A 24,483-nucleotide genomic window follows, 5' to 3' on the forward strand; every position below is an offset into this window, starting at 1 on the left:
TTAATATTATGTGAAAAATGTAAAAAAAAAAATTAAATATGAAAGCGTTTAGCTTGAATCATAAAATTGTTATAAGATGATAAGTGAAAAGCGGAGCTCAGAGGTCATAGGTGTTTGGCCAGTACTAGTTACCGAAAGGTTGCTGGTTCAAACCCTGCTGTGGTCACTTGATGTTGTGTGTTGTGCACTGAAAGAGGACACTTTATCTAAATTGCCTCAGTCAACCCAGCTGAAATGTGGTACTGGCTTACGTTGGCAGTTAATCTTCGATGGACTGGTGTCACATGCCATCCAGGGAGAGGCAAAGAATCTCATCTACTTAGCACCACGGAAGTCGGGGTTAAGCACCGGCCTTTTGCACCGGCCTTATCCGCCTTTATTGCAGGGAGAATAATTTAACTTTTTAAACAAGTGACACGTTCCTGACACGGTAGTTACATGTATTAACGAATGATGAAATCATTTAATCCGTCCCAGTCATTATGTATTCCCGCTATCTTTTTATGTACACAGTTCAATCATTGAACGTAAACATCAAAACACGTTATCCTTTATGAAAATCAATGCAATTCTTGCGAAATAACAATATCATATCATCTTTTCGCTGAAGTGAATTATCACGTTGATCATTGAATAAAGCCTAACATATTAAACGTATCAGAACAGAAGCGTGAAAATTAATCTCTAAAAAACTATTTGTACAAACATCTTTACTGGTAAGACAAAAACTGAATAAATTGCATATTTCTATTCATATTGAGTTTATAACTGTTTGAATTAGCAAATAAAATAAATATTTTTTTAACAATGTTTGCTTACTCCTCTATAGCCGTATTCATATACAGTGATTTTTTTTTTTCATGTTTTAATATTTAAAATCATAAGTAAATGAATAATGTATTATCAATTTGTTATTTTTTTAATTTATAGTATTCTGGTGTATTTATTTGCGAAACATTTTAGATGCCAATATTATCAAAACAAAGCTGATAACTTATAAATGCATGTACAATGTAAGAAGTATGATACCACATTTTTTTAAAATTAGATAAAGAAGACTTCTTAAATTTTGATTTAGAGCTCAAGAGAAAGACGAAGAAATAAACAAAAAGAGAGACATGAAAAAGATAAAATAGAGCTACTGATATCGCTTGAAACTATCACAGATTTTGAAACTACATATTAAAAAGGAAAATATTTTTTAAAAACAAGAAGATGCTTAAAAGCGTATATTCTGATCGGGGGGGGGGGGTTAAAAAAACTTATAATACACATCAGAAAGGGTCACTTGATTTAAAAGCTTAGACAATAAAATACTAACCAGATAATGAAAGTTCAATATCATTTTAAAAAACTGCAAACAAGACATAAAATATGGAGAGATAAAAGCAAAACTTGGTTGGTAGAGTTTCAATTTGACAAAAAATCTCAGTAATATTTAATGATTTTCTTAAGCAAACGATGTTTGTAAAAAGAATGTGAATTTTCGATTTGCTGCTGTTATTAAACGTTAAATATGTTTGATATAAATACTGATATTACAAATAATTTCACTGAGCATCCTGTGTATAATGTTATGATATGGAGATATTTTTTTTTCTCACATGATTACGTTCCGTTTCTCTGATAAAGCAATACGTATCAAACTCATCAGCAATAAAAACAAGGTATTGTTTTTTAATGTGAATGCTTTTCATATCAGATTTCTATGTAAAAGATTTTCGACGTATTTACCGGTGTATTTGAAAGGATGTTTATGATATCGTTCTTAATATCTAAAGCACCTAGAACTAAATAAAACATTTTAATTTCAAACAAAGGACACAAAATTTTAACTTTTTTTTCATTTCAATGTCTCGTACACATGTACCTAGATTGGTTATTTATTATTTTTTTCTAGTGAAGTGAAAATGTAGAAAATATGAATCATGGTCATGTAACCATCCTATCTTAAAGAATATTGGTAACAACTGAGAAAATAAAGTTCTTTAGACGACGGACGACTCAAAAATGAATAAAGGATAAACATTGTTCTCATAAAAAGAATAAAATTCAATAGCATTAATTTAAAAACGCGTTTTTTAAGCCTCTTGCTTACGTAAGGTACAATATCCACATCTGCTCAGGAAGACAGCTACTTTAAAAATTTAGTAACATACAAAACTTACAGTATACTTGTGCATTTGAAATGAAAATATATTTTTAACGAACAGAGGTATAACGGTTTAGTTCTAAAGACTGTTTTTTGTCGCAAAACTTGTTAAAGGCAAGTAAACATTATGTTATCGTAGATGCAAAGTAATCGTAAATTTATAAAAACATTTAAAATCATTTCATTTCTATATCTAAATATCGTGGGTTTTTTCTTCTTCTTTTTTCGTATAACTATAATCTACACCTTACAATTTAAATATATGATGACACTTTAGTTTTAATGTTTTTTAACTGTTTAATGTTTAGTTGAGGTACTCAACTCGCAAACCTCACAACCAATATTCAGTTTTTCCTACATACATTTTATTTTATTTTTCAATTTTAGTTTTGATGATGGTCTGATCCAACAATAAAAGAACTTGTTCCTTTGAGCCAAGAAATTCATGTATGGTGTAAATGTCGATGAAGACAATATTACAAATCTGATATTAACTCAAGACCTGAAACTGACTAATGGCAGAAAAGGTGTTTCTCTTTACCGCTGCCAGGTTTGGTCTTATCTGTGTGTTATAAAAAATATTAAATTTCATAAAATTAAATACAAATATTAGAGTTAGAGCAAAGAGGTGTAGTTATACACATTGCAATTGAAGTATGCTAAAATTTTCTCACAAACGTATGGTTTGCTGTTTAAGAGAGGTTAAATTTTTCTTATTTTTCATGCTTTAGATATCTTTGTTTTAAGAGAAAATATATAATGTTTTCTCTGCATAACTTTATTCAAATGGCGTCAACAGATATATTGGTACATGTAAAAAAAATTAAGCCTCTGTTTCAAACAGTGTATGAGGAGTAGCGATAACAAGCAGTTTGTTCAATAGGAGCAATAACTCTATAACCAATTCAAACTAGGGTCTAATATTTTGAAATGTATGAAGTCCTAATATATCCATAAAACGTTTTTATACACCTGCTTAAACAAAAAATATGTTAAATTTAATACAAAAACCGTCAAATGACCTCGATCTTTAATATATTTGTCATTTTGATCCGCCAAGGTAGACGCTTTTTTTTTCAGGTGGCCCGATGAATCTATGATTGTTGGTTCTCAAGATTAAGTGTTTATCTTGAAAATGTGTAGCTTTCATGGGCAACAACTGCTAAAAGGAGGCATCGGACCCTTTCAGTATGAATAGATTGAAGGAACATCTAAGTGTACTAATGGCATTGGTAAAAGTTTCAAGTCTCTACAGTGTACCTCTAAAGGTTGATGAGGAGTAGCGATAACATGTATTTTGTACAATAGTAGCATTCACTCTATACAAATTTTAAAGATAGGGGATAAATAGTTATATTTTAAATTGCCCTCAAAAGTCTTACTACATCCATGAAAAAGTTTCTTAATATCTTCAAAAGGAAATATGAAAACTCATTAATAACTTCTCTGTCAATTTGATCGCCCAAGTAGACGCTTTAATCCCAGGTGGTCAGATGTCTCTACGAAGTATGGTTATATAAGTTGTGTTTTACGGAATGTTCAAAACTTTGAGAGGAAATAACTGCGAAAATGAGACATCGGACCCTTTCGGTATGATGAGATGGAAGTAGCATTTAAGTGAAGTTGAAACATTAGTAATAGTCTCAGGTCTTTACCTCGAACGGTTTAAGAGGAGTAGGGATAACAAGCTTTTCATACACAAGGACAATAACTTTTCTAATTCTGAGAGTTATTAAGGCAAGGGTCATTCGGTACCATTACTTTTAATGGTCAATTACTTAAAGAAAAAAATGTTTCAATATTTCCCGAAAAAAGCTGTCACCAATAAAAATAAGAAAAACATATGATAAAACAAGATCGTTCACTTGAAAGGTGGTATGACCTTACAAAAAACACATGGCTCTCATTTGTTTTCTTTTTCTGTTAGTTTTCTTATTCTATCAATATGTTCTTCTTTCTAGTTACTTGCCCTTCTTCTCGTCTTATTGTCATTTGTTGGATTTAAATAAAAAGTCGATAAACAGAAAAAAATTGACTGTAAAGTCAAAATTTGACAACAAAATATATCGATGAAGGTATAACGGAAACAGCCTTTTCGTTTTGTTCTGGTTTGTTAGTCATTATTCATTGACTTTAATTGAGCCATTTATGTATCTGGAAATTCTATTTATAGACACAGGGGATTTCTTTCTTAATTATCATCGAAAAGTCTTCTAAGTTCTTTACTTAAAACAAGAACAAAATGTTATCTCAAGGAGACTGGCTAATTTCTTACACATATATCAGATATACTTCAAATGTTTAGAAATGGTTTTATTTTAAGCTAAAAATTATTAATTTATTTTTAATTAAAATAAAAATTCTAAACATTTTGGCTTTGAATTTTTAATATTGGTTTTGTATAGCTTTATACTGATCTTGTTTTCTCAACGAAATCAATGTAATTTAGATAAGACCTAACCATCCATCCCCTTAAATACCATACATCAAAAGAATTGTTGAATAGCAATCATCTCTCTGTGCTAAAACAGGATTTTCTTTATACGAAATATTACAAACATCCTTACATTAGTAAAATTTATTTATTGACCTGGAAACATTTATGCAAATGTGATTTTGTGTCCCACATTTTTTTTCAAGGTTGCACATAAATATTTGTATATGACTGTTGAATCAGATAAGTATCGTTTGCGTTAGTTTCCGAGAAACGAGAAAAAGAGATGAACCATCAAAGGAATTTTTGTGCAGATTAGAATTATTTTATCTAAACATCATACTCCTACTTTTAATGTCCAAATTATATTTAATCCTCGAATTGTTTTTGGGAATGTATCATATTCTTTTATAAAAATTTTGTATATAAATAGAGGATGTGTGTTTAACTTTTCACTTCAACGAGGACTTCAAAATGAAGGTAAAGTAAATTCATTTGTATTGTATAATTCTCTTTCTCAAACTTCTAGTAACATCTTTAAGATTATTCAAGTTGTTTCTAAAAACTTAAACAACATTTAGGTAAAAGTTAATTAATGTTAGGTTTGTGAAGACAATTTTTGTGTTTCTTGTCTTCAAAAGTACCACTCGAGTTAAACAAATCTTGAACGCAAAATGTAGCTACACGGCTAACAACTAGTTGAATTATAAAACTAATTAAGCTAGAGGGTCAGCAACTAAAGTTAGTGAGGAAACATCTAACAGTTAAGCTAAAGAGTAGACAACCAAAGCTAGCTAGAATAATCTATCAATTAAGCTAGAGGGCTAACAACTAAAGCTAATTAGAACATGAACCCAATTTAGCTAAAGGGTTAACAACCAAACCTAGCTAGAATAATCTACTAATTAATCTAGAGGGCTAACAACTAGAGCAAATTGGAACATGAAACCAATTAACCTAAAGGGTACCAACTAGGGCTAGTTAGAATATGAATTTTTCTTTTATATAATAAAGTGAGTAAAAATGGTAAATATTGAAGCTCTTTAGAAATAAAAAAATATATTGTACAGTTGAAATTCGATTTTTTAGAATGAAAATAAAGTTAATATTTACATTTCAAACTTATTAAGCTAAATGGGATATAAAACAGAGATTTTGTAATTACTGGATAATTTAGCTAATCTGATAAGTAGGTTTTTTCTAATAAGAAAACGTTTTACATTATCATAATTTTGAGAAAAAAAATGCAAAAAAGATATGACACTTTTACATATATTTGTTAATGGTTCATTGGCTATACATATAACTTTCGAATCTCTTATGATAAAATATCTTGGTTTGAACTTTGGAAGTCGGTGTAGTCTTAGACATTTTTTTGAATTAACTCCAATTTGCTAACAGTTCACGGAAAGTAGTATACGTAATTCAAGGTATAAAACATATAAACTGTATCTTTGGTTTTTTCCTTCCATCTTCGTTCCTAAAGATTGAAGTCACTTACTCATATTTCTACTTTTTCAATACCAAGTACAGAATTTTTTATTTAAATTTAGATTTTTTTCGAAGGCTTTTTAAAACTGTCTCTGTGATGATAAACGCTAAATTCTTCAGTTGGTGTGTGAAAAAAAGTGTGACATTGGGTCTCAAACGAACTTTGAAAAAAAAACAATGAGAGTTGTTGTTGTTATTTGAAAAAAAAGTCAAAATGCGTAATTTTATTTCCAAAGTGCGTTGCCACAATGTCTAAATATTTTACTGTGGAATAAATGAATACGCTACAACGATTTTCTTTAATTTTTTTTAAATTTTATTTCATAGCAGACTACAAGAGTTTACTTAGGCCTTCTTGTCGTGGTTTTCATTGGACAACATGTGTCAGCCCAGGAGGATCCTAATAAAGCTACTGAAGTTGATCAGCCAATAGGAGCTGAAGAAGAAAGGCCCTCTGAACCACTTCCTGTTGTTGATCAAAAAGGCGACATCGCAGAAAGCCCTGTTGGAAGCTTCTCATCTTCTCGTGATTCAGGTTCTATCTATGGTGGCTACAATTCAGAGGATTGCTGCTACAGAAATGGACCAACAGCGCCTTCACTTAGCGTGAACGACCAGAGTCAGTCTGAACATGTCAGGTAAACCATGTTAGAAGTACTTAGCAAAACACATCAGTGAAACGCTGGGACCTGTAGTCACATATTTATCTCAATTCTGCTTTGTTAGATTCAAATGTTCTTTCCCCAAACATTCAAAACTTCTGTACGTTGTTTTGAAGCTATTTTTATCCTGATAATTGTGCCATATCTATCAAAAAAGACAGATGATTTAATCATTTAGTTTGATTTCGAGCTATTACATGTTTAGTTTCGGGCAGCGAGGGTCATTTTAAAAAAGTGTATTGGAGTTGCAAACTTGAGATTTGATATTTCTAAACCTTTAATACCGTAAAAGCCTTGATTTAAGCAGTATTCCATAACTATTTCCTTTAAATACTTACCGTATGGATAAACCTATGCTTTTCTAATGTTTTGTATAATGAAGGTTGCAATTCTTTAACTTAGCAATCAGGTATTTGGTCTTAATAACGGGACATAGTAAATAAAACTTAGTAAATAAAATGCCTTTATAGTTGGAAAGAAAAACTGATTAGCTTAATATTTGTTGAAAAAAAAAATTAAATTTGCAAAACACACGCGCTGACCTATTTATCAGAGAAACTCATTTCAAATGAAAACGGCTATTAAATCATTTTATCATTATACTATGAAGACGTGAATCATATATGCCTTAATTGAGATGCATAGCAAACAATGATGTGTGCATATATTTTTATTGAAGGAGGAAGATAGAGCACATGTTGTGCAAAAACGCTGCGGTTGAGCAGGCAATATCCAAAAACCCAATGAACTGTGAAAAAAGGTACAGTTCACACTTAAGAATAATAAAAGTAATATCATTTAACAAGGTCGACTGTAATCGTACTTTACCCTTATTTGTTAATTTGCACATTTACTGTCTTATAAGTAAGTACTTCACTTACGTTTACTTTCCGGATACTTGTTGAATTTATACAGTTTGCCTAATTACTATGCAAAGTTAAAAGAACTCATTTTTAAAATTATGATATTCGAATCGAAGTATTAGTCTGTATATAACAACACAGCATGTCGATATGATTAATTCAGCTTTCTGTCATTTCGTTGCCTTTACAAGTCACTGGGGATCAGCGGGTCTCGAAGACAACTGTCCATCCAGATTCCTCCGAGCTACTGAGGTTCGATACCGGGGCAACACGTGTTACATTGTGAGACCCAATCAGCAATGTGTAACCTACAGATACTGCATACGTCGCAGAGGGTAAGAATCAAATTGTGACTTTTAAGAAACAAAGTGTAGATCATTCAACCTTGATAGAAAAAGGTAAGATTCAAATTCTAACGTTTAAGTTAAAAAATACCTTTAAAACTTTGACGCATATACCTTCAGTATGGGAAATTAACAAAAGATGGTAACCGCTAGCTGTTAAATGTATTCTTTTTTTTCAGTTTATTTTAAACAATTCAACAATAAACAAAAGGATGTTTACCATAGTATGGCATTAACAAGACCGATTCAAGATCGTACGATGTTGTGCGGTTTTTTTTTTAATTTCACGAGTCAAATAACCATTATTATAATTTTGAAATTGTATTCATCATCAAAATTGAAATGATCCAAAATCGTAAATGAACAAATAAAAATATGGTTCCGAAATAAATCATAATAACTTTAGAGGCGAGTACCTACAAAGTCGGGACTTTATAAAAATATTTAAGGTAGAATTAATTAGACTTGATGTCTTTAAATATAGAAACGATTTAAATTTAAAATCAAGTTATCTGCTTTGTTCTAAAAAAAAACTTTTATGACGTAGAGAAACTTAAATTGTATTTAACCTGAAAATTAAGCTAAAATGAATGAATATCATATATTTTTTTATTAATTTTATGTTAAAAATAAAAAATATGAAAGATAACTTATTTAACCATCGTTATCGCCATTATGTACTTAATAAAATGTTGCAGCTCTTTATATCTCTTTTTTACATGTTATCATATGTGCTGTTCTACTTAATCAGTTAGTTTGCTGCTTAAATAATTAGCTAGTATGCTACTCCTGCCAAGTATCCCATTTGATGCTCTCGCTAATAAGCAGAGCTGCTCATGTTAATTGCCTCTTGTGTAACTCTTCCTAATAAGCTTGTTGGCTTCTCTTGTTAATTCCCTCGCGCGCTGCTCTGGTAATTGGCTCGTGCGCTATTTTTGTTCATTACATTACCCACAACGTTATATTTTACAAGAAAAATGATACGCTATGATTCTAGCACTATAAGATAGAATTAACGCACGAGAGAACAGGATACATGCACAATACGATAAAATTTATATTTGATATGAATGAATTGTAAAATAAAAATAACGTTACGGGCCCAATAGCTCGTCTGCTGTTGTTCACAAGCTCGTGTGCTACTGTTATTATATAGCTTATATGTTGCATTTCTTAATTAATACATGCGCTGCTCTTGTTATACGCTCGTGTACTGTTATTCTTAGTTAGCTCATGTGTTGTTTTTGGTAGTATCACGTATGCAATTCTTGGAAAGTAACTCGTTTGTTGTTTCTCTTATTCAGCCCGTGTGCCTATGGTGGAGTTATTACAAAGGATAAGCGTTCGTTTCTGAATGGCGTTTTCAGACGACAGATCTCAGACAAAGGAAAGGATCCTTGTTACGGAACGTCTATGTCGTCCAGCACATGTCTTCCAGACGGCTACAGAACCTTCTACGTCTGGATCTACTGCGATTACTATGGCTTCAGACTGATCAACATTGAGCTACCACAGTGTTGTTCATGTAAAAAATACAATAATTGCTATTATTAATAAAGCAACGTAAAGAAGTACAGTCTCTGTTCTACTGATATAAAAACATTTTCAAAAACTATCAGGATATTTTGTATCCCCAGTTTTTGAGGCATTATATAATATGGCATGTTTGCCCTGGGTTCTCAGAGAGAATATTGTCTGTAAATTTTTTCCAACGATTTGGTTAATGTTTAAAATATTTACAGTCAATTAAGTAATTAAAGTGATGGGCATTTTACGCCCAGTTTCTATCCGGTTTCAACTGCTAAACATAAAACTGGTATCTCAACCTTGTTCGGATTCACCACACAAAGCACCTTGACTCAATTCCTTGGGCTTCTTGTCACTGGTTCATACTGAACCCTATTTCTTATTTCTTCATCCTATATCTTTCTATTTCTGTCATTTTTTCACAAGCTTACTCTTTTGCTGATCTCTGACAACTTTCAAACATTCCACAGCACATTTGCTTATATACTTTTGGAATAGTCCTCTCCAGGGGAAGTCGGGTCATTTTAATTCCCAACTTTAAAAATATTCATCAAAACGTTTATTTTGATAGGTCATAAGCATCGTTATCATTTGGAACATTAAAGTGATAGGAACGATCTTTGCATTTAGTAACAGCGAAATGAGAAAAAAAAACGCGTGCGTGAAGGTGGGAGTTAAGTTACATGTTCATCAGTTATTTGTTATTAGCTATGTAGCTTGGAAAACAAGGTTTGGCTTATAAGCCGGGTGTAAATTTCCGTACACACGATTTGAACCGAAGGTATATAGCATGTTGTCACAATATGCATTAATTGTGACGTCTCAATGCACTGAAGGCGAAAATGGTATACCTTGAAAGTGTACGCTAATACCCGGAATTACCCCGAGTTGTATCCCATACACTCTTGGGCCTTTTGTCTCAAGTATTCGTAACACAAGTCAGGGTATATTCTTGTATACCATTGATTGAAGATGGAAAATTAAAAAGCGCCTACAATAATAAAAAGAACCTTTAACCAGTTATTTTTGATTTAGAGAAGAAAGAATAAATATACCATTACCAGGACAAATGAACATTAATGACAAATCTAACGAAATATTGGCATTTTAAAAGTTTGTAAACAAATACATGAAAGATTCTAAAAATTATTGTTTGTACACAGTGTAAATATTGGAACACTGTTAAGACGGTAGAAAAAGATAATATCTAAATGAAATAGAAAACATAATGCTATTTTGAATCTCCCTCCACATGGTGTAAAACGAGAAAAATGATGTCCTCTTGTTAAATATATTGTTAAATATATATGTTAAATATATTAAATGTATTATAGGTGTACATGTAATACGACAACTTCGTATACCATTGCTACAATTGAAATGATCGTTTAACAAATATTTAATTTTAATATGTGTCATTATAAGATTTTAAAACATTCGTAAAAAAACCATAACACAAATATACTGTGTCTTTTTGGTTATCTTATATAATTTAAATCTGGTTGTAGCGCGCTTTCTGATTGGCTAAAAAAATTATTTTATATCGTATAAAGAATGTTGCTTACGTCATAGTAAGACTAACGCCAAAAACGAATCAATACGTCTGACGCTACGTTTGAATTTTGTACAATTCTTTACGTCATTTTAAAGGTCAAATGACCGTTTTTATCTACAATGAAGGGTAATATCATTAAATTATAAGCAATGAATTCAATATTTATTAGTTTTATACGATATAAAATGGTTTGAAATGGTTTACGCTTTTTTAAACGTAAACTGCCCAAACCATTTTATATCGTTTAAAACAAATAAATATTGGATTCAATTCTTTAATACAATTAATCCATAGGACATGCTGTAAAGTTTAAAGAAAAAACTAGTACTGTTGGCCGTCTTGAAGGTTACTTGTTGTTATTAAGGCCAACAGTTCAAATTCAAAAACGGCAGAAATTTTAACATACAATGTCATTTCTCCTTTACATTTTAAAGTTAGGACGGTGATTACTCTACGATATAGCATGTTCTGGATGTGGATAGCACTACTGGGGATACCCGCAGACATCGAATGCCCGTCCGCCGACAACAAAGTCGTAAACAGCAATTGAACGACTGTCAGCGGACACATTAGAAACTGTGCCAAAAAAATCCTCCCCTACTTTAAAGTATATCTTTAGATCTTGTAAAACAACAACCGAAAAAAAACGTGAAGCAAAAGAGGAACTTTTCATTTTATCATGTAAACCAGAATTGAATGCACTACAATTATGAAGGAGGGTCGCGGGTTTAACCCATTAATAATCTCACGAGAAAAACAAACCCTAAAAATTCACCAATTCGTTATTTAGGATATACAGTTCATTATATAAATTTGTTTACCCAGTTTGCCTAATATGCTTTTTGTATGTAATACCGCTCTGAATTTAGTATTGTTTGTGGTGCTGTTTTGACGCTTTTGTAGTGAAATTTATAGAAAACTAGCATATTTCTCTTTTTATTCAAATAGCGAGACAAAATTATCAACTGTTTTTGTGCTTTTAAAAACAGGTATTTGTAAATTATATATGTAAAAAAAAAATACATGTGTTCTCGCTTGATTGTTTGCTCTTTTATTTTATGTTTCCGATAATTCTACCACAAATTGTCGTATTTCCATATTTGACGTCATGAGTACAACGTCAAAAATGTTAAACCTGTTCCACTTACTCAGTGATAGCAATTATTGAAAAAAATAAATGTAAGACCACTAAACCTTAAACTTTACCAGAATTAAGGCTTAATAAACGACGCGGATCCTTTTTACATAGATATTAGAGAGGCTAAGCATTTGAACGTGCACGTTTACGAGTACGTGTGACTAGGGGAATCCCCTAAATTTTTGTGTATTACGTCATAAATTCTGCATACCGCGTAATTTTACAAGTTGTGCAGAACGTGTAGAATCAAAAGTACACGGAGATGAAAACTTGTAGCATTTTTGAATAGAAATACAGACGTTGTTTATATCAAACGTTGTTTTATGTAAAGCACACGATAAATTGAGGACGACTGTGCTTTTGGTTTCATCAAATTCATAGAATTATTTCATAAACAATAATAGTAATCTGAACATGTTAAATCTAATTATTGTACATGTTCTTTTACACGTACAGTTTATTAAACAAATTTTGGTACGTGTAAAGACACGTACACGTAGACGTACACGTTCAAATGCTTAACCTCTCTAATTCTCCACGAAACTACAGAAAAGAGAAAATTGTTATATACACGCAGCAAGTACAGTACCGATCAGACCCAACCTACCACCAGAGTAAACCCCAACTAAACCCTGGGTTTACTTTTTGGGTTTACTCTGGGTTTACTCTGGGACGGTTTACTTTTTGAAAATTTGGGTCCACTCGGGGTTTACTTTGGGTCCACTCGGGGTTTACTTTGGGTCCACTCGGGGTTTACTTTGGGTCCACTCGGGGTTTACTTTGGGTTTACTCGGGGTTTACTTTGGGTTTACTTGGAAATTGTATTTGAGGTTAAATGTACGCACTGAAGTGTGGAATAGACCCGTATTTTATCTTACCATCCTACTGCCTGTTATTCCTGTCCCTTGTATATTCCGAATACACAGTTAGCGTCTGCTTTCAGTGGTACATTTCTGACAGGGTTTACTCTCTGTGTCCACTCTGGGTTTACTCTGGGTTTACTCTGGGTCCACTGTAGTAAACCCGGAGGAAACCCAGACTAAACCCAGAAAGTAAACACAGGATTTAGTTGGGATTTACTTTCTGGTAGGTTGGGTCTGATCGGTACTGTACCTAAACCGATATTTGTACAAACAACTTCGTAACAGTTAAAGTGAATTAAAAGCAATTATCACAATCACATTGCTGAAGTATATGTATTTCTAAAAAGGGAATTATTTTAAGAATATGAAAGAGATTAAACATATGTTTATACGGTTTGTACTGACGTGCAAATAACTATGATTCTTGTCTTATAAAGAATATAGATCTCTTAAGTTGATATTTCAAAAAATTAATCAGAAAAACTACTTTTTACCCTTTTATTCTAAATCAAATGAATGTTATGTTTTTTATATCTAAAATAACGAGGAACGGGAGGTATCAATTTTGTTAGAAAGTGCAAGATTATCCTGTTCCCTATTTCCAAATTAATTCGCTTGGTCGGAAAATTAGTTAAACCTTATGTATATTATCTCAATTCTAGAAAAAAAAATTGTATCTGTGAGCTCTGGGATTTTATTTTGCCTTTCAAGATCTTCACAACTAATTTAGAAAATATGTCTACAGCTTTGCTACTAACTAATTTTGGGACAAGACCGTTACTTGTAATATAATAAAATATCATCAATTTATTATATTATAATGCATTGTTGCATTGATATAATACACAATTTTAAATTGTTATAGAATTATTGCCGAAGTCGACGACTAACGATTTTACAGACCCCTCTCTCTCTCTCTCTCTCTCTCTCTCTCTCTCTCTCTCTCTCTCTCTCTCTCTCTCTCTCTCTCTCTAAGAAAATAAACTAGTAATAACGGTATGGATATAAATGATAACTTTATTAACACCCCTGGGCATTTGGTTTTATCGGGAAAGCTTGAGATGGCTCCGTTACGACATCAAAAAGAATGTGCACAAAACGGCCACTCGAGTTGTTTAAATTGGGTACAGAGTTAAATGACAAAACCAAACTCGCAACTCATTTTAATATTTAAATATATTTTATGTTTTTTACCGTACTACTATAAATTACTAATGATATAACGTCATAATGAACTCTAAATGTGCAACATGTCCTCGATGTTATATGACGTCACAATGATCATTTAAAATGTATGTAGTTGTTTTTTAATGGTGATTACTCAAAACTCCTGAAAATTCAGGCAATGATATCATTTTTTTTGGAGGGGGGGGGGGGGGGGGTTATACGATAAAACATGGGTTGAAACCGTTTACGTTTTTATAAACCACAAAGCGGTTTTAAATTATCAAATTGTGTAAACTGTTTCAAATCATTCTATATCGTAAAAAAAACCCTGATAAAATTGAATTCATTGCTTATAATTTATTTTTTCTACTCTTAATTGTAAAAAAAAAATAGTCATTTGACCTTTGAAAAGACGTCAAATTGTATAAAAATCAAGCGTAAATTCAGTCTGATTGATACGATTTTGATTTTTGTCTTACTTTGAGGTAGGCAACATTCTTTATACGATACAAAATATTTTAAGCCAATCAGAAAGCGCGTTACAACCAAAATGAAATTATATATGTATAATATTTTTTCTGAGTGAAGTCGAAATGTGATGAACAATATCTTGGAATGCTACTTTATTAGATAAAAGAGTATAATGTGAAAAAACATGTTCCTTTTTTAAGAGACATATATAGCAACCACAAAATAACAAAACATATTTTTGAGATGATTCACAGTTTGTTAATGTCATTTTTTCATTACATCAATAATATTGATAGGACTGTGAAATATTTCGTATTTTTATATTAAGTAGTACATTCTCACTATGTTATATTGACCGGTTAGAAATATTGATATTTACAGAATATTCCCTTTTCAATTCATCGCCTCTCATTTGTTGATTCGTAAACCGCGCCGAAAAAACTTTTCGCGACTCCAAAACAAGGTGACGTCATAGTAGGCAATACGTCAAGGCAAGAAAACAACTGACGCACAATGCGACGGTTTGCTATCGTAATGGTTATTATAGCATTAGATCATGACTTTTTGAAAAATACAGTCTTAAATCTGCAGCGGTGTGTGCATACAAATTGAGTAATGCGTTAGCGCGATTTATAACAATTTTTATGTACATATCGCGGCAGTTATGAGACTGTATCTGTCAAAATATCATGATTAAATGCTAAAATTTACTCTTTTAAACTTCTTGTATTGTCTGCAAATCTGATTTATACCTTAAAGTTCATATCTTATCCTAAGAATAAGTTCATATTAATGGGAAAGCTACTGCAACATCCACAAGCGTGAACTTTGATTTTCGCTTGTGACGTTGCAGCTCAAAGCGTTCATCCTTTATGAATAAAACTCGTCATTTTGATTACCCTGTGTGCATTACAGTGTTATAACTGCCGTAGCTTCTAGCACACTTTACAAGCCAAATATTTGTGTATTATAAATATATGGATTTGGTAAATATTGGGAAGTAAAATCAGGTACATCTTTAGCTTAATTCCTACGGACGGTGGAATACACCAGTGACCTTTTGATGCCGACGATAATTTGGAAATGAACTCTGCGCAAAATTAAAATCCGTGAATTCAATGTATAGCAACACAAATTACGCTAATCGTTTTCGAATAAATTCTTGATTTTGGGGTTGTTTTTTCATATAACAAAACTGTCTGACTGGGTTTTTTTGGGGGCAACATTAACCATTTTATGCCTCGGGGGACGAAGTATTACCCGTGGCGAAGCAGAGGGCAATATATCAGTCCCAAGGGGGCTAATATAATCACAATGTTGCCCGAAAACACAATCAATATTTGTAAAATGTAATTAAATTTTTCAAATATGAGGACTGTTCGGAAATTAATTTCCTTTGAAAAAATTCTTAAACCCATTTAAATAGGAAACACATTTTGTAATCCATAGTGTCTTTTGATCAATACTAGTAACCTAGTTAACTTGTTTTTGTCCAGTAACCCTGAACAACCGCAAACGTATTAAAATGTCATTTTAACACGTCCCGTTCATAAATACAAAATATTAAGTTCCTGTTTTGATTTTAGTTACACTATCAGTCAAAACGTCTGATACACTTAACATATTGATATTTATCAATAATATAATAGATTGGTCCTGTCTGAACAAACTTTAACCTTTATCATCATCATCATCGATAATTAAATATCATTTTTAGTCTTACTTACAATTTTTTTTATTCAATGAGTCAGGCGTAACGACTGTGGTGAACTTATCTTTATTATCTCATCTGACCTGAAAGCTTATTTTTTAAATACTTTTTCTGTTTGTTTGTCTGTCTGTCCGTATACCTGCCTGTAAACCTCCTAGATACAATTTCCGGATTTGACCCTTATTGAAGTTACAATCTTTAATTTGATCGTAAGTGCTTTACATATCAAAAACGATATCAAAAACACATTCTTTTTAAATACGCCGGTAAACGCGTCGATAAACGTTTACATAGAAATCAGATATGAAAGGCATTCAAATAAAAATTCCAAATCTTGCTTAATTGCTTTTGAGTTTGACATGAATTGCCTTATCAGATACAAATTATGTCATTTAGTAAGAAAATGCACTCTTTCTGATACTTGCATATGTATCTGATTGAACAGAAATTAATTAATTAATTAAATAATTAATGTATAAATCATATCTTTCGGTTTTTATAATAATGTTTTGAACATTGTTTTCATACTTTAAGTGTGAACGTTGATCCAGAGATACATCTAATAATACTGGTTTCAACGCTTTTATCTTTCACTCTGTATTAAAAAAAAACGTATAATTTATATTGTGCAGTATTATTTACATTCTAATTGATATTATATATCACAAACTGTTTACGCTCGTATATCACAACATTATACACGGAGGACTTAGCTGAATCATATTTTACGGTCAGTTTTGACATCAAATTGTCTAAAAGTTTTTAAAAAAAGTGAACATGAAAAAATTATCAAGGGCTCAAATTTGTCTGTTTGATGTGTATAATGATATCTGAAAACCGTTTAGACAGAGCTTTCCTCAGTAAGAAGATATACCACTTAGAATAACTATTTCTTGCAATCCATGAGCGCTGCCATATTGTTAAAATCATTACCTCCCTGCTGGGTTATCTCTTAGCATCTAAGAGAGGACAACCCTGATGCTGACGTCAGTGAGACACATTGCATTTTTAGACACGTTTAGTAACAGAGATAAAATGCCATCATCAAAATGTGAATGGAAACTTGAAAGGAGTGTAAAGAGTTGTCATTTTAAACAGTGTTTATGGAGGAAGATTTTGGATCTCAGAATGATGCATTCCCACTTGCAGTTAATGTGACATGTAACTAGAATGGAATGTCCGTGGATCAGTGTTATTGTGACCTATTTTTTCTTGCACTCGGAAATTTCTTGTTTATGAGTTTGAACATTATGTGTGCTACATAAATGGGCACACAAGGTGCACTGCACAGCATCCTGACTTTTAAAAAGTGTCTTAGTCCTGTTATTCTTCTGACAGCATAAATAGAACCGGCGTACATATCATCAAGATCTTATGTATAAATAAAGACAAGTCAGAAAAATTTCCAGGGCATTTAAGGAGGCCGATTTGGTTTTTTTTGCGGAAAAACTACAATAGCATAACTCTTTATTTTTTAACCATATGTAATTTAAACCAACTCTAGTTTATTTGCGAAGGTTCATAGAAATCGACCGTCTGGTTCTTTTTAGGGACCATCTCAAACTAGAGCTACATTTACTATAGGAATATATAGGAAACTGTCATTTTCCGCACATCAAAGCAGTTTAAAAAAATACTACAATAGCATTTTTTCTCAAATTGTAATATATGATTAGTAATATCATTTCCTACCTTATATGTAAAAAACACAAAATTCTACCGTCTGGTTTTTAGTGGGGGCCATCTCAAAATATTAAAATGCACCAAATTTTGCTATATATTTGGATCGTCACGAATGATGATTGATATAATGGATTCATTCCAAAAATTAGGAAAATGTCCTCGAGGATAGCATCATTCTGTATATAAAATTTCAACTGCGCACAATTTTAACTTTTTCTTTTATGTTATTTTTTATAACGTACTCCTACAAAGCTTCATTTTATCATAACGTCATAAAAGCGCAATGGCAATGCTCCCCTACCGCACAACGTAAAAATCGTGTTAAAAATAAAAATTTCCTTTAAAAATCTAAATATTTTTATCTGTATTTTGTTTATTGTGTTCAATTTTATAAATGATATCGAAAACAAATCATAAGAAGTATAAATCAACTGTATTATATTAGAATGCGCAAAAACATGCGCAATGCAAACTAAAGTCGGCCTCCTTAAATAAAAAGTAACGGTAAGAAACCCCACAAAGAAAATGAAATTACAATTTTATATTAATTTAAATTGAAATCTACAAACAGCATTTTATTTATGTAAACACTGACTGCCACATCTCCGTATAAACATCTGGAATGAGATGGTCTTATATTTCACAAATTAATTTATCTATTCATTTTTTTGTACAAATCATAAATAGTTATCTGAGCTTCGTTTATAGAAATGTACTAAATCCTTGTCTTCTCATGACAGAACACAAAAATTTTCTTCATATCAAGGCATATTTTTTCTTCGTAACTTTTATCAACTATGTACATAAACACTGGCCTAGCTAGTTCCAACATTGACCCAGTCACCAGCAGCAATGTGGCTTATCTACGTCAGAGAACAGATGCATGCTGGGGAATAATGGATAGAAATAAACAAAAGGGTAACAGACCTCTTTTTTAAGTTTTAAAAGGCTTTTAAAATTTATTAAGCAAGAATTATTTTTTTCATGTTCACTTCCTTTAAGTAAACTGACTTATGTTCTGGTCGTTTATAGTCTGTCCTAAGTTATTGCTTCCATCAATTTTTGATGAAATTTAATAAAAATACACATACCTGTGAAAGAAACACAATTGAAATCGATGAAAGGGAACATACCCAAGATATCTTCATTGAACAATTATCCCTTTTCACTCATAAAATTTCACAGGAACGAAAACAATTTTCTTACGGAGATTTATAATGGGAAATGTTTACATTGTTTCTCCATTCGCAAATACTCGGGATTCCTCGCCCAATTATTTAACGTTATCACCCGGGCTTATTAATGGCTGATGCAATGCAAAATCCCCGTAGACTTTCAATTTTGGGATGTGTATTGAAACCTGAACCTGTACTTATGTACTATTCGTGAAGTAAACTGACTTATGTATTGATCGTTAAGTAAATGACTTATGTACTGATTTTTTAATAAAATGACTTGTGCACTGTTTAATGGAGTGGCGATAATATTGTTTGCAGGTCCTCATATGGGGACAAGCCATACAAATGTACTGGTAATTAGCTAGTATGCCTCTAGTTTACGAGCTCGTGTGCTGCTCTTGTTAATTATATCGCGTGTTGCTCTTGTCAAATACCTTATATGCATGTAACACTCCGGTGTTGCTGATGTGCTGCTCTTGTTAAGAAGCTTGAATAATGTCTTGTTATTTAGGTGATATTCTGTTGATACGTTCGAGTAATAACTTGTTAGCTAAATTAACGGATTTTTTTTTAGAAATAAGGCCTTGTGCAGCAGGTCATGGAGGTGATGGTGGAGGTGATGGTGATGGTGGAGGTGCTGGCGGTAGAATAAAGAGGAATTTTCCCGCAGTAGGAGACCCTTGTTACGGAACGTCTATGTCGTCCAGCACATGTCTTCCAGACGGCTACAGAACCTTCTACGTCTGGATCTACTGCGATTTCAATGGCTTCAAACTGATCAGTATGAGTTTGCCACAATGCTGTTCTTGTAAAAGATGCAACCGATGTCGCTTTTGAGTACCACAAATAAGTACAAAAAAAATCTTTGTAATAAAACATTGAAAAATGTGTTTTTATTCTCCATCCTGATTAATAAATTTTAAAGTTTGTCAAAATTCTGTATTTTTATTTAGAAAAAAATACACATGTATGGAAAAAATGTTCTATATCAGTTACTTCTGGTAGAATGTTTGACCTTAATTTTTTTTCTTATCAAAAGGCATAAAATAAATGCTGAGGTCAAAATCTAAGCAATCGTCAAAAAATACATTCAAGCTTCAAGAAAAAAAAAAGAAATTTCATTTCCCATATAAACCTTCTGAGTATCAGAAACGTTCATTTCCTGGACTTTTTCATGATGCTACAGAGATCGTTGCACGAGCTTAAGATTGACTATTCATTATCATCAACATAAAAAAAACTAGTTTGCCATAATGATAAAAGAGTCTGTTTTTTAAAGGAATGTAAGATAAAACATGTAGTGATGTTATACAGTTGTCGGGGACATGAAGTTTGGTTATACGTGAAACCCTTTAGGCTAAAAACAAAACTAAAGATGCATAGGGAATTCAGACTCAGAGTATAAATTCAATAAAAATAGTTTTTTCAAAGGCAATATCGGAAACAAAACGTAATTTGCATCGCAAAGGATGGGAAGGGTTTCGCAAGGACGTAAAGGCTGAAAATTCAGGACGGCATACATTGTGCCGCCTTACAAAACCTCTTGCTACTTATGTTTTCTTTTTCTTAAGAAAAGTAAAGAAGAACAAATTTGATTTTTGGGGGGTACTTATTGATAGAGTGAACAAAACGTAGTTGTATAATAAATTTGTAGTGAACAAACTCAAATGTTGTGCTCTGTACGTAATTTTGGGAAAACCCTCGAATGTATTCCAAATTTTTACGATGAGACATTTGCAGGAGAAATATTATTATTCTTCTGACTAAAAAAAGAAGACGAAGAATATTTTGAGAATCTAAGAAGTGAGAATCGTAATTAATAAAAACAGAGATATTAAGGTTACGATTTAAAGGCGAAAGATATCTAATTTTTTTTTATATAGAAAGAGGAAAAATAGATACTTGTTTTTTTTTATCTGTTGTATTTATTTAGATATAGATGACACACAACAAGAGTTTTGTTTTAAGCTAATGTTGTCAAAATGTTTAGTTTGGAATGTTTTATAATCTTTAAAACGTCGACGGCTTTTTCTCCAATATATACCTGTCATATAGACAATTCTATTAAATTTTAGTTTGTATTTTCAATAAAAATAAAACGGTCAAAATTATTTTTGGCAGATATTATATAGTGCTTGAGTTAAAATACTAAGATAATCGTTATCAAGTACTTATAATGTTATGTTAAGTTTTATGAAATCTATAACATATAAAAAAAAATAAGATCTTTGAACCCAACAGTTCTTTCCATTCTTCTTGAAAATGAAATTTCTAAACACTGAACTCAAAAATAATTTTCTGACATGTCTAGAATTTTGAACAAAATATTAAATTACAAGATCCGAATATATTTGTTGCCTCTCCATTGAAGCAGGAATATGATAAACTTCAATGATATAGTAGGCTTTATTCAGAGTGATAACGAACTTAACTTAAGATAACAATAAATCAATTTTCATTAATAACTAAGAAAACAATCCGTTCTAAAGTAGAAAACATTGTTCAAACAGGGATAAAAACCTAAAAGAAACTTAAATATAGCATGTTAACAACAATTTAAGCAGGATCATGACGCATACACCCCCGTAATGTCTTGCATGTTTTTTATTTGTTTATTAATGTACTATATATATCTACTATTTTTCTACTCGTTTTAATATCACGGTGTATAAACACTATTGGCTTTAAAAAGTACTGAAAGTGCCATTTTGTAATGATAATTTCTGATATTTACTGATACTGTACTGTTATTGCTGAAAATTGCTGGTATTTACTGATAATTTTACTGTTGTTACTGATAATTGCTGTCGGTTCTAATATTTACTGATATTTACTGATGTTTGTGCTGAAAGTTCTGATATACGGTTACTGATATTTACTGAGATTTACTATTGGTACTTAGAATTGCTGATAATTACTGCAAATATTCTTTAACAGCCAGGAAATTTTTAAGAGATAAAATTACAATCATACAAATTGTTCAGATATTATTTCAATTGAACAACAACCAAAAAACCAAAAAACCAAACAAAAGAAAAACGTGTAATTTCTTAATAAGAAAAAATGAAAGATCAAAGTTTTTGTTGATTTTATCAACAGTCACTTTGCTAAATCTTTCACATTCAAGACAATTTAGGTTTGAATATTTTTCTTATTATCTGCTTATTAATTTTTTTATGTATATTTTTTTCTTTTTGTTCCTGTTCCAGTTTTATTTTAGTAGGCTAACACAATTTAGCACATAAATAAAATGTATGTTGAAATTATAGAATGGCTTTTTTCCCTTCCCTGTGTAATTTCAAGAACATCAAATAAAACAGTAAATGTGCGTAGTTTAAAATAATTTAATGAATTGGCAATTAAGAATGTTTTTATGCATGAAAATATAATGTATAAAGTTAAAAAACACTCCAGGTTTAAAGGACAATGATAGATGGTATATATAAGATAGGATACAGGACAAAATTGCGTTAATGTCCTTAAATTAAATTAGAAGACTTAAATTATGGTGTATAAATTAGGATTGAATTCACACATCTTTGAAATTATTTCTGTCAGTTTATATTACATGCTTTACATACATGTATTTATGCTTGATTTAATTTACATAGCTCCATTACTGAGTATATCAGAACCACTGGTCCCAGATACTGAGGCAGCAGCTGGCTGTTCACAGAAAGGTACAGTCAAGTTCATCTTGTTACTAATGTGATATTTCATGTCACTGGAACTGATTAATTAGTGAATGTTTAATGTTTATATTTACTAATTTATTTAGTTGTTAACAACAAACACAGCTGGTATTCACATGTACATGTACATGTAGAACACAAGTAGTATCCTCAGTACTCAATTGACTGAATTTCTAATACTTTTATCACTTTACACTTGTTTTTTATTACTTCTCAATATAGCTGAGGAATATTTTGATTTCAGCTGATAGTACACTTCCTGCAATTGCAATCACTGCGCCTTTGGAAATCAGCCTTGATTCATTACAAGGTAATATCTATGTTAGTGTTGTTTCTATAAGTTATCTTTCAGTATCTTAATTGAACAAATTTTTGTTTGTTTTCTGAAAGAAATGTGGAAGCAAGCTACAAAGATTTAAATTATGACCAGTGTCCCAATCCCTGGTTAGGAGAGGGAGGGATTTTGTTCATATTACAATTTTACACTTTTCAATAGGAGACTGACTATGCTGGCATAAATTTTGTGTGAATTTAGTTTATAACGTTTTTTAGATAATTAGTTTCATTGGGAAATTATAAAATACTCTGATGTTCTTTTTTATGCAGATAAACAGGCAAAACCTTCAAAAAGAACTGAAAAGAAAGGTAAGAATTCATTCCAATTTTTGATAAATACATTGATTTATATAGATATCTCTATATATTTATGCAGTCACTCTCTCTCTCTCTCTCTCTCTCTCTCTCTCTCTCTCTCTCTCTCTCTCTCTCTCTCTCTCTCAATAGAAATCTAAAAATGTTTATAAGTAGGAAGAATCATATGAAGTACATGTACTTGTATTTAATAATTTACTTCAGAGAGTGCATCAAGAAAGAGAAAGCTTGAAGAATTGGAAGAAATCAACTTAACTTTGGACAACCAGCGACTAGAGGAAGATATTTGAAATCAAAGAAGAAAAGGAAGTGTTTACTCTGAAAAAAAGAAGTTCTACTCCTCAAAATACAGAAACTTATTTTGGACATTCAAACTACTTATCCATCTTTTCTAGCTGAAATGTAGGGCAATGCGCATTCACAATAATTTAGTCAACTCTCCGATCTAAATATACTCACATGCTAAATGTCGTTAATCTATTCTTTTTTCTTTCTACATTTCATTGAAAACAAATTTAATTTGCAATTTTGACAAACCTTTAAATAGGTTTTTGTTAATAGTTATCCTACTTTGGATAATATCAAATTTGAGAAACAGAGAGATGATAAAATACCTTAAGTTAATACATGTATTATTATGACAAAAGAAAACTAGATTAGATAATTATATATATAAAAAAGAAATTCACATACTTTTGGCGCGTGAGTGTAACCTCAGCTACATGTTAATTGAAAATGTGTTTAAATTCGTTGACTGTTTATTATTATATATGTTATATTTGAGTATGAGAGACAGAGAGGGGAAGGTAGAGAAAGAGGGGAATAAGAAAAGAAAGAAGGGGAGAGGGAAAGAAAGAGAGGGGAGTGAGAGAAAAATCAGAAAAGAGAGAGGTTTCATGTA

At 31.4% G+C, this 24,483-nt stretch overlaps 1 protein-coding gene and 1 long non-coding RNA gene across 2 annotated transcripts; both read left to right on the forward strand.

Annotated features, from left to right (window-relative positions):
* Positions 1-4,916: 4,916 nt before the first annotated feature.
* LOC105333052 (uncharacterized) lies at positions 4,917-9,509 on the forward strand. The gene is made up of 5 exons (XM_020069218.3): positions 4,917-5,066; positions 6,405-6,715; positions 7,419-7,499; positions 7,794-7,937; positions 9,251-9,509. The coding sequence occupies exons 1-5, from the start codon at positions 5,061-5,063 to the stop codon at positions 9,498-9,500; spliced, it is 792 nt and encodes a 263-aa protein (XP_019924777.3). The 5' UTR covers positions 4,917-5,060; the 3' UTR covers positions 9,501-9,509.
* Positions 9,510-22,849: 13,340 nt separating this feature from the next.
* Positions 22,850-24,450, forward strand: LOC105345184 (uncharacterized). The gene is made up of 4 exons (XR_010710170.1): positions 22,850-22,919; positions 23,176-23,241; positions 23,538-23,576; positions 23,787-24,450. It is a non-coding gene; the product is annotated as an uncharacterized lncRNA (long non-coding RNA).
* The last annotated feature ends 33 nt before the right edge of the window (positions 24,451-24,483 follow it).

Source organism: Magallana gigas, chromosome 10 (assembly GCF_963853765.1).
Source record: "Magallana gigas chromosome 10, xbMagGiga1.1, whole genome shotgun sequence".
NCBI classification, from domain to species: domain Eukaryota; kingdom Metazoa; phylum Mollusca; class Bivalvia; order Ostreida; family Ostreidae; genus Magallana; species Magallana gigas.

Bases quoted from the DNA above. Each gene is read 5' to 3' on its own strand.
- LOC105333052 (XM_020069218.3), top strand. The intron at 6,716-7,418 runs GTAAACCATGTT...TTTTTATTGAAG, and splicing joins AGTCAGTCTGAACATGTCAG to GAGGAAGATAGAGCACATGT. The intron at 7,938-9,250 runs GTAAGAATCAAA...TCTCTTATTCAG, and splicing joins TACTGCATACGTCGCAGAGG to CCCGTGTGCCTATGGTGGAG.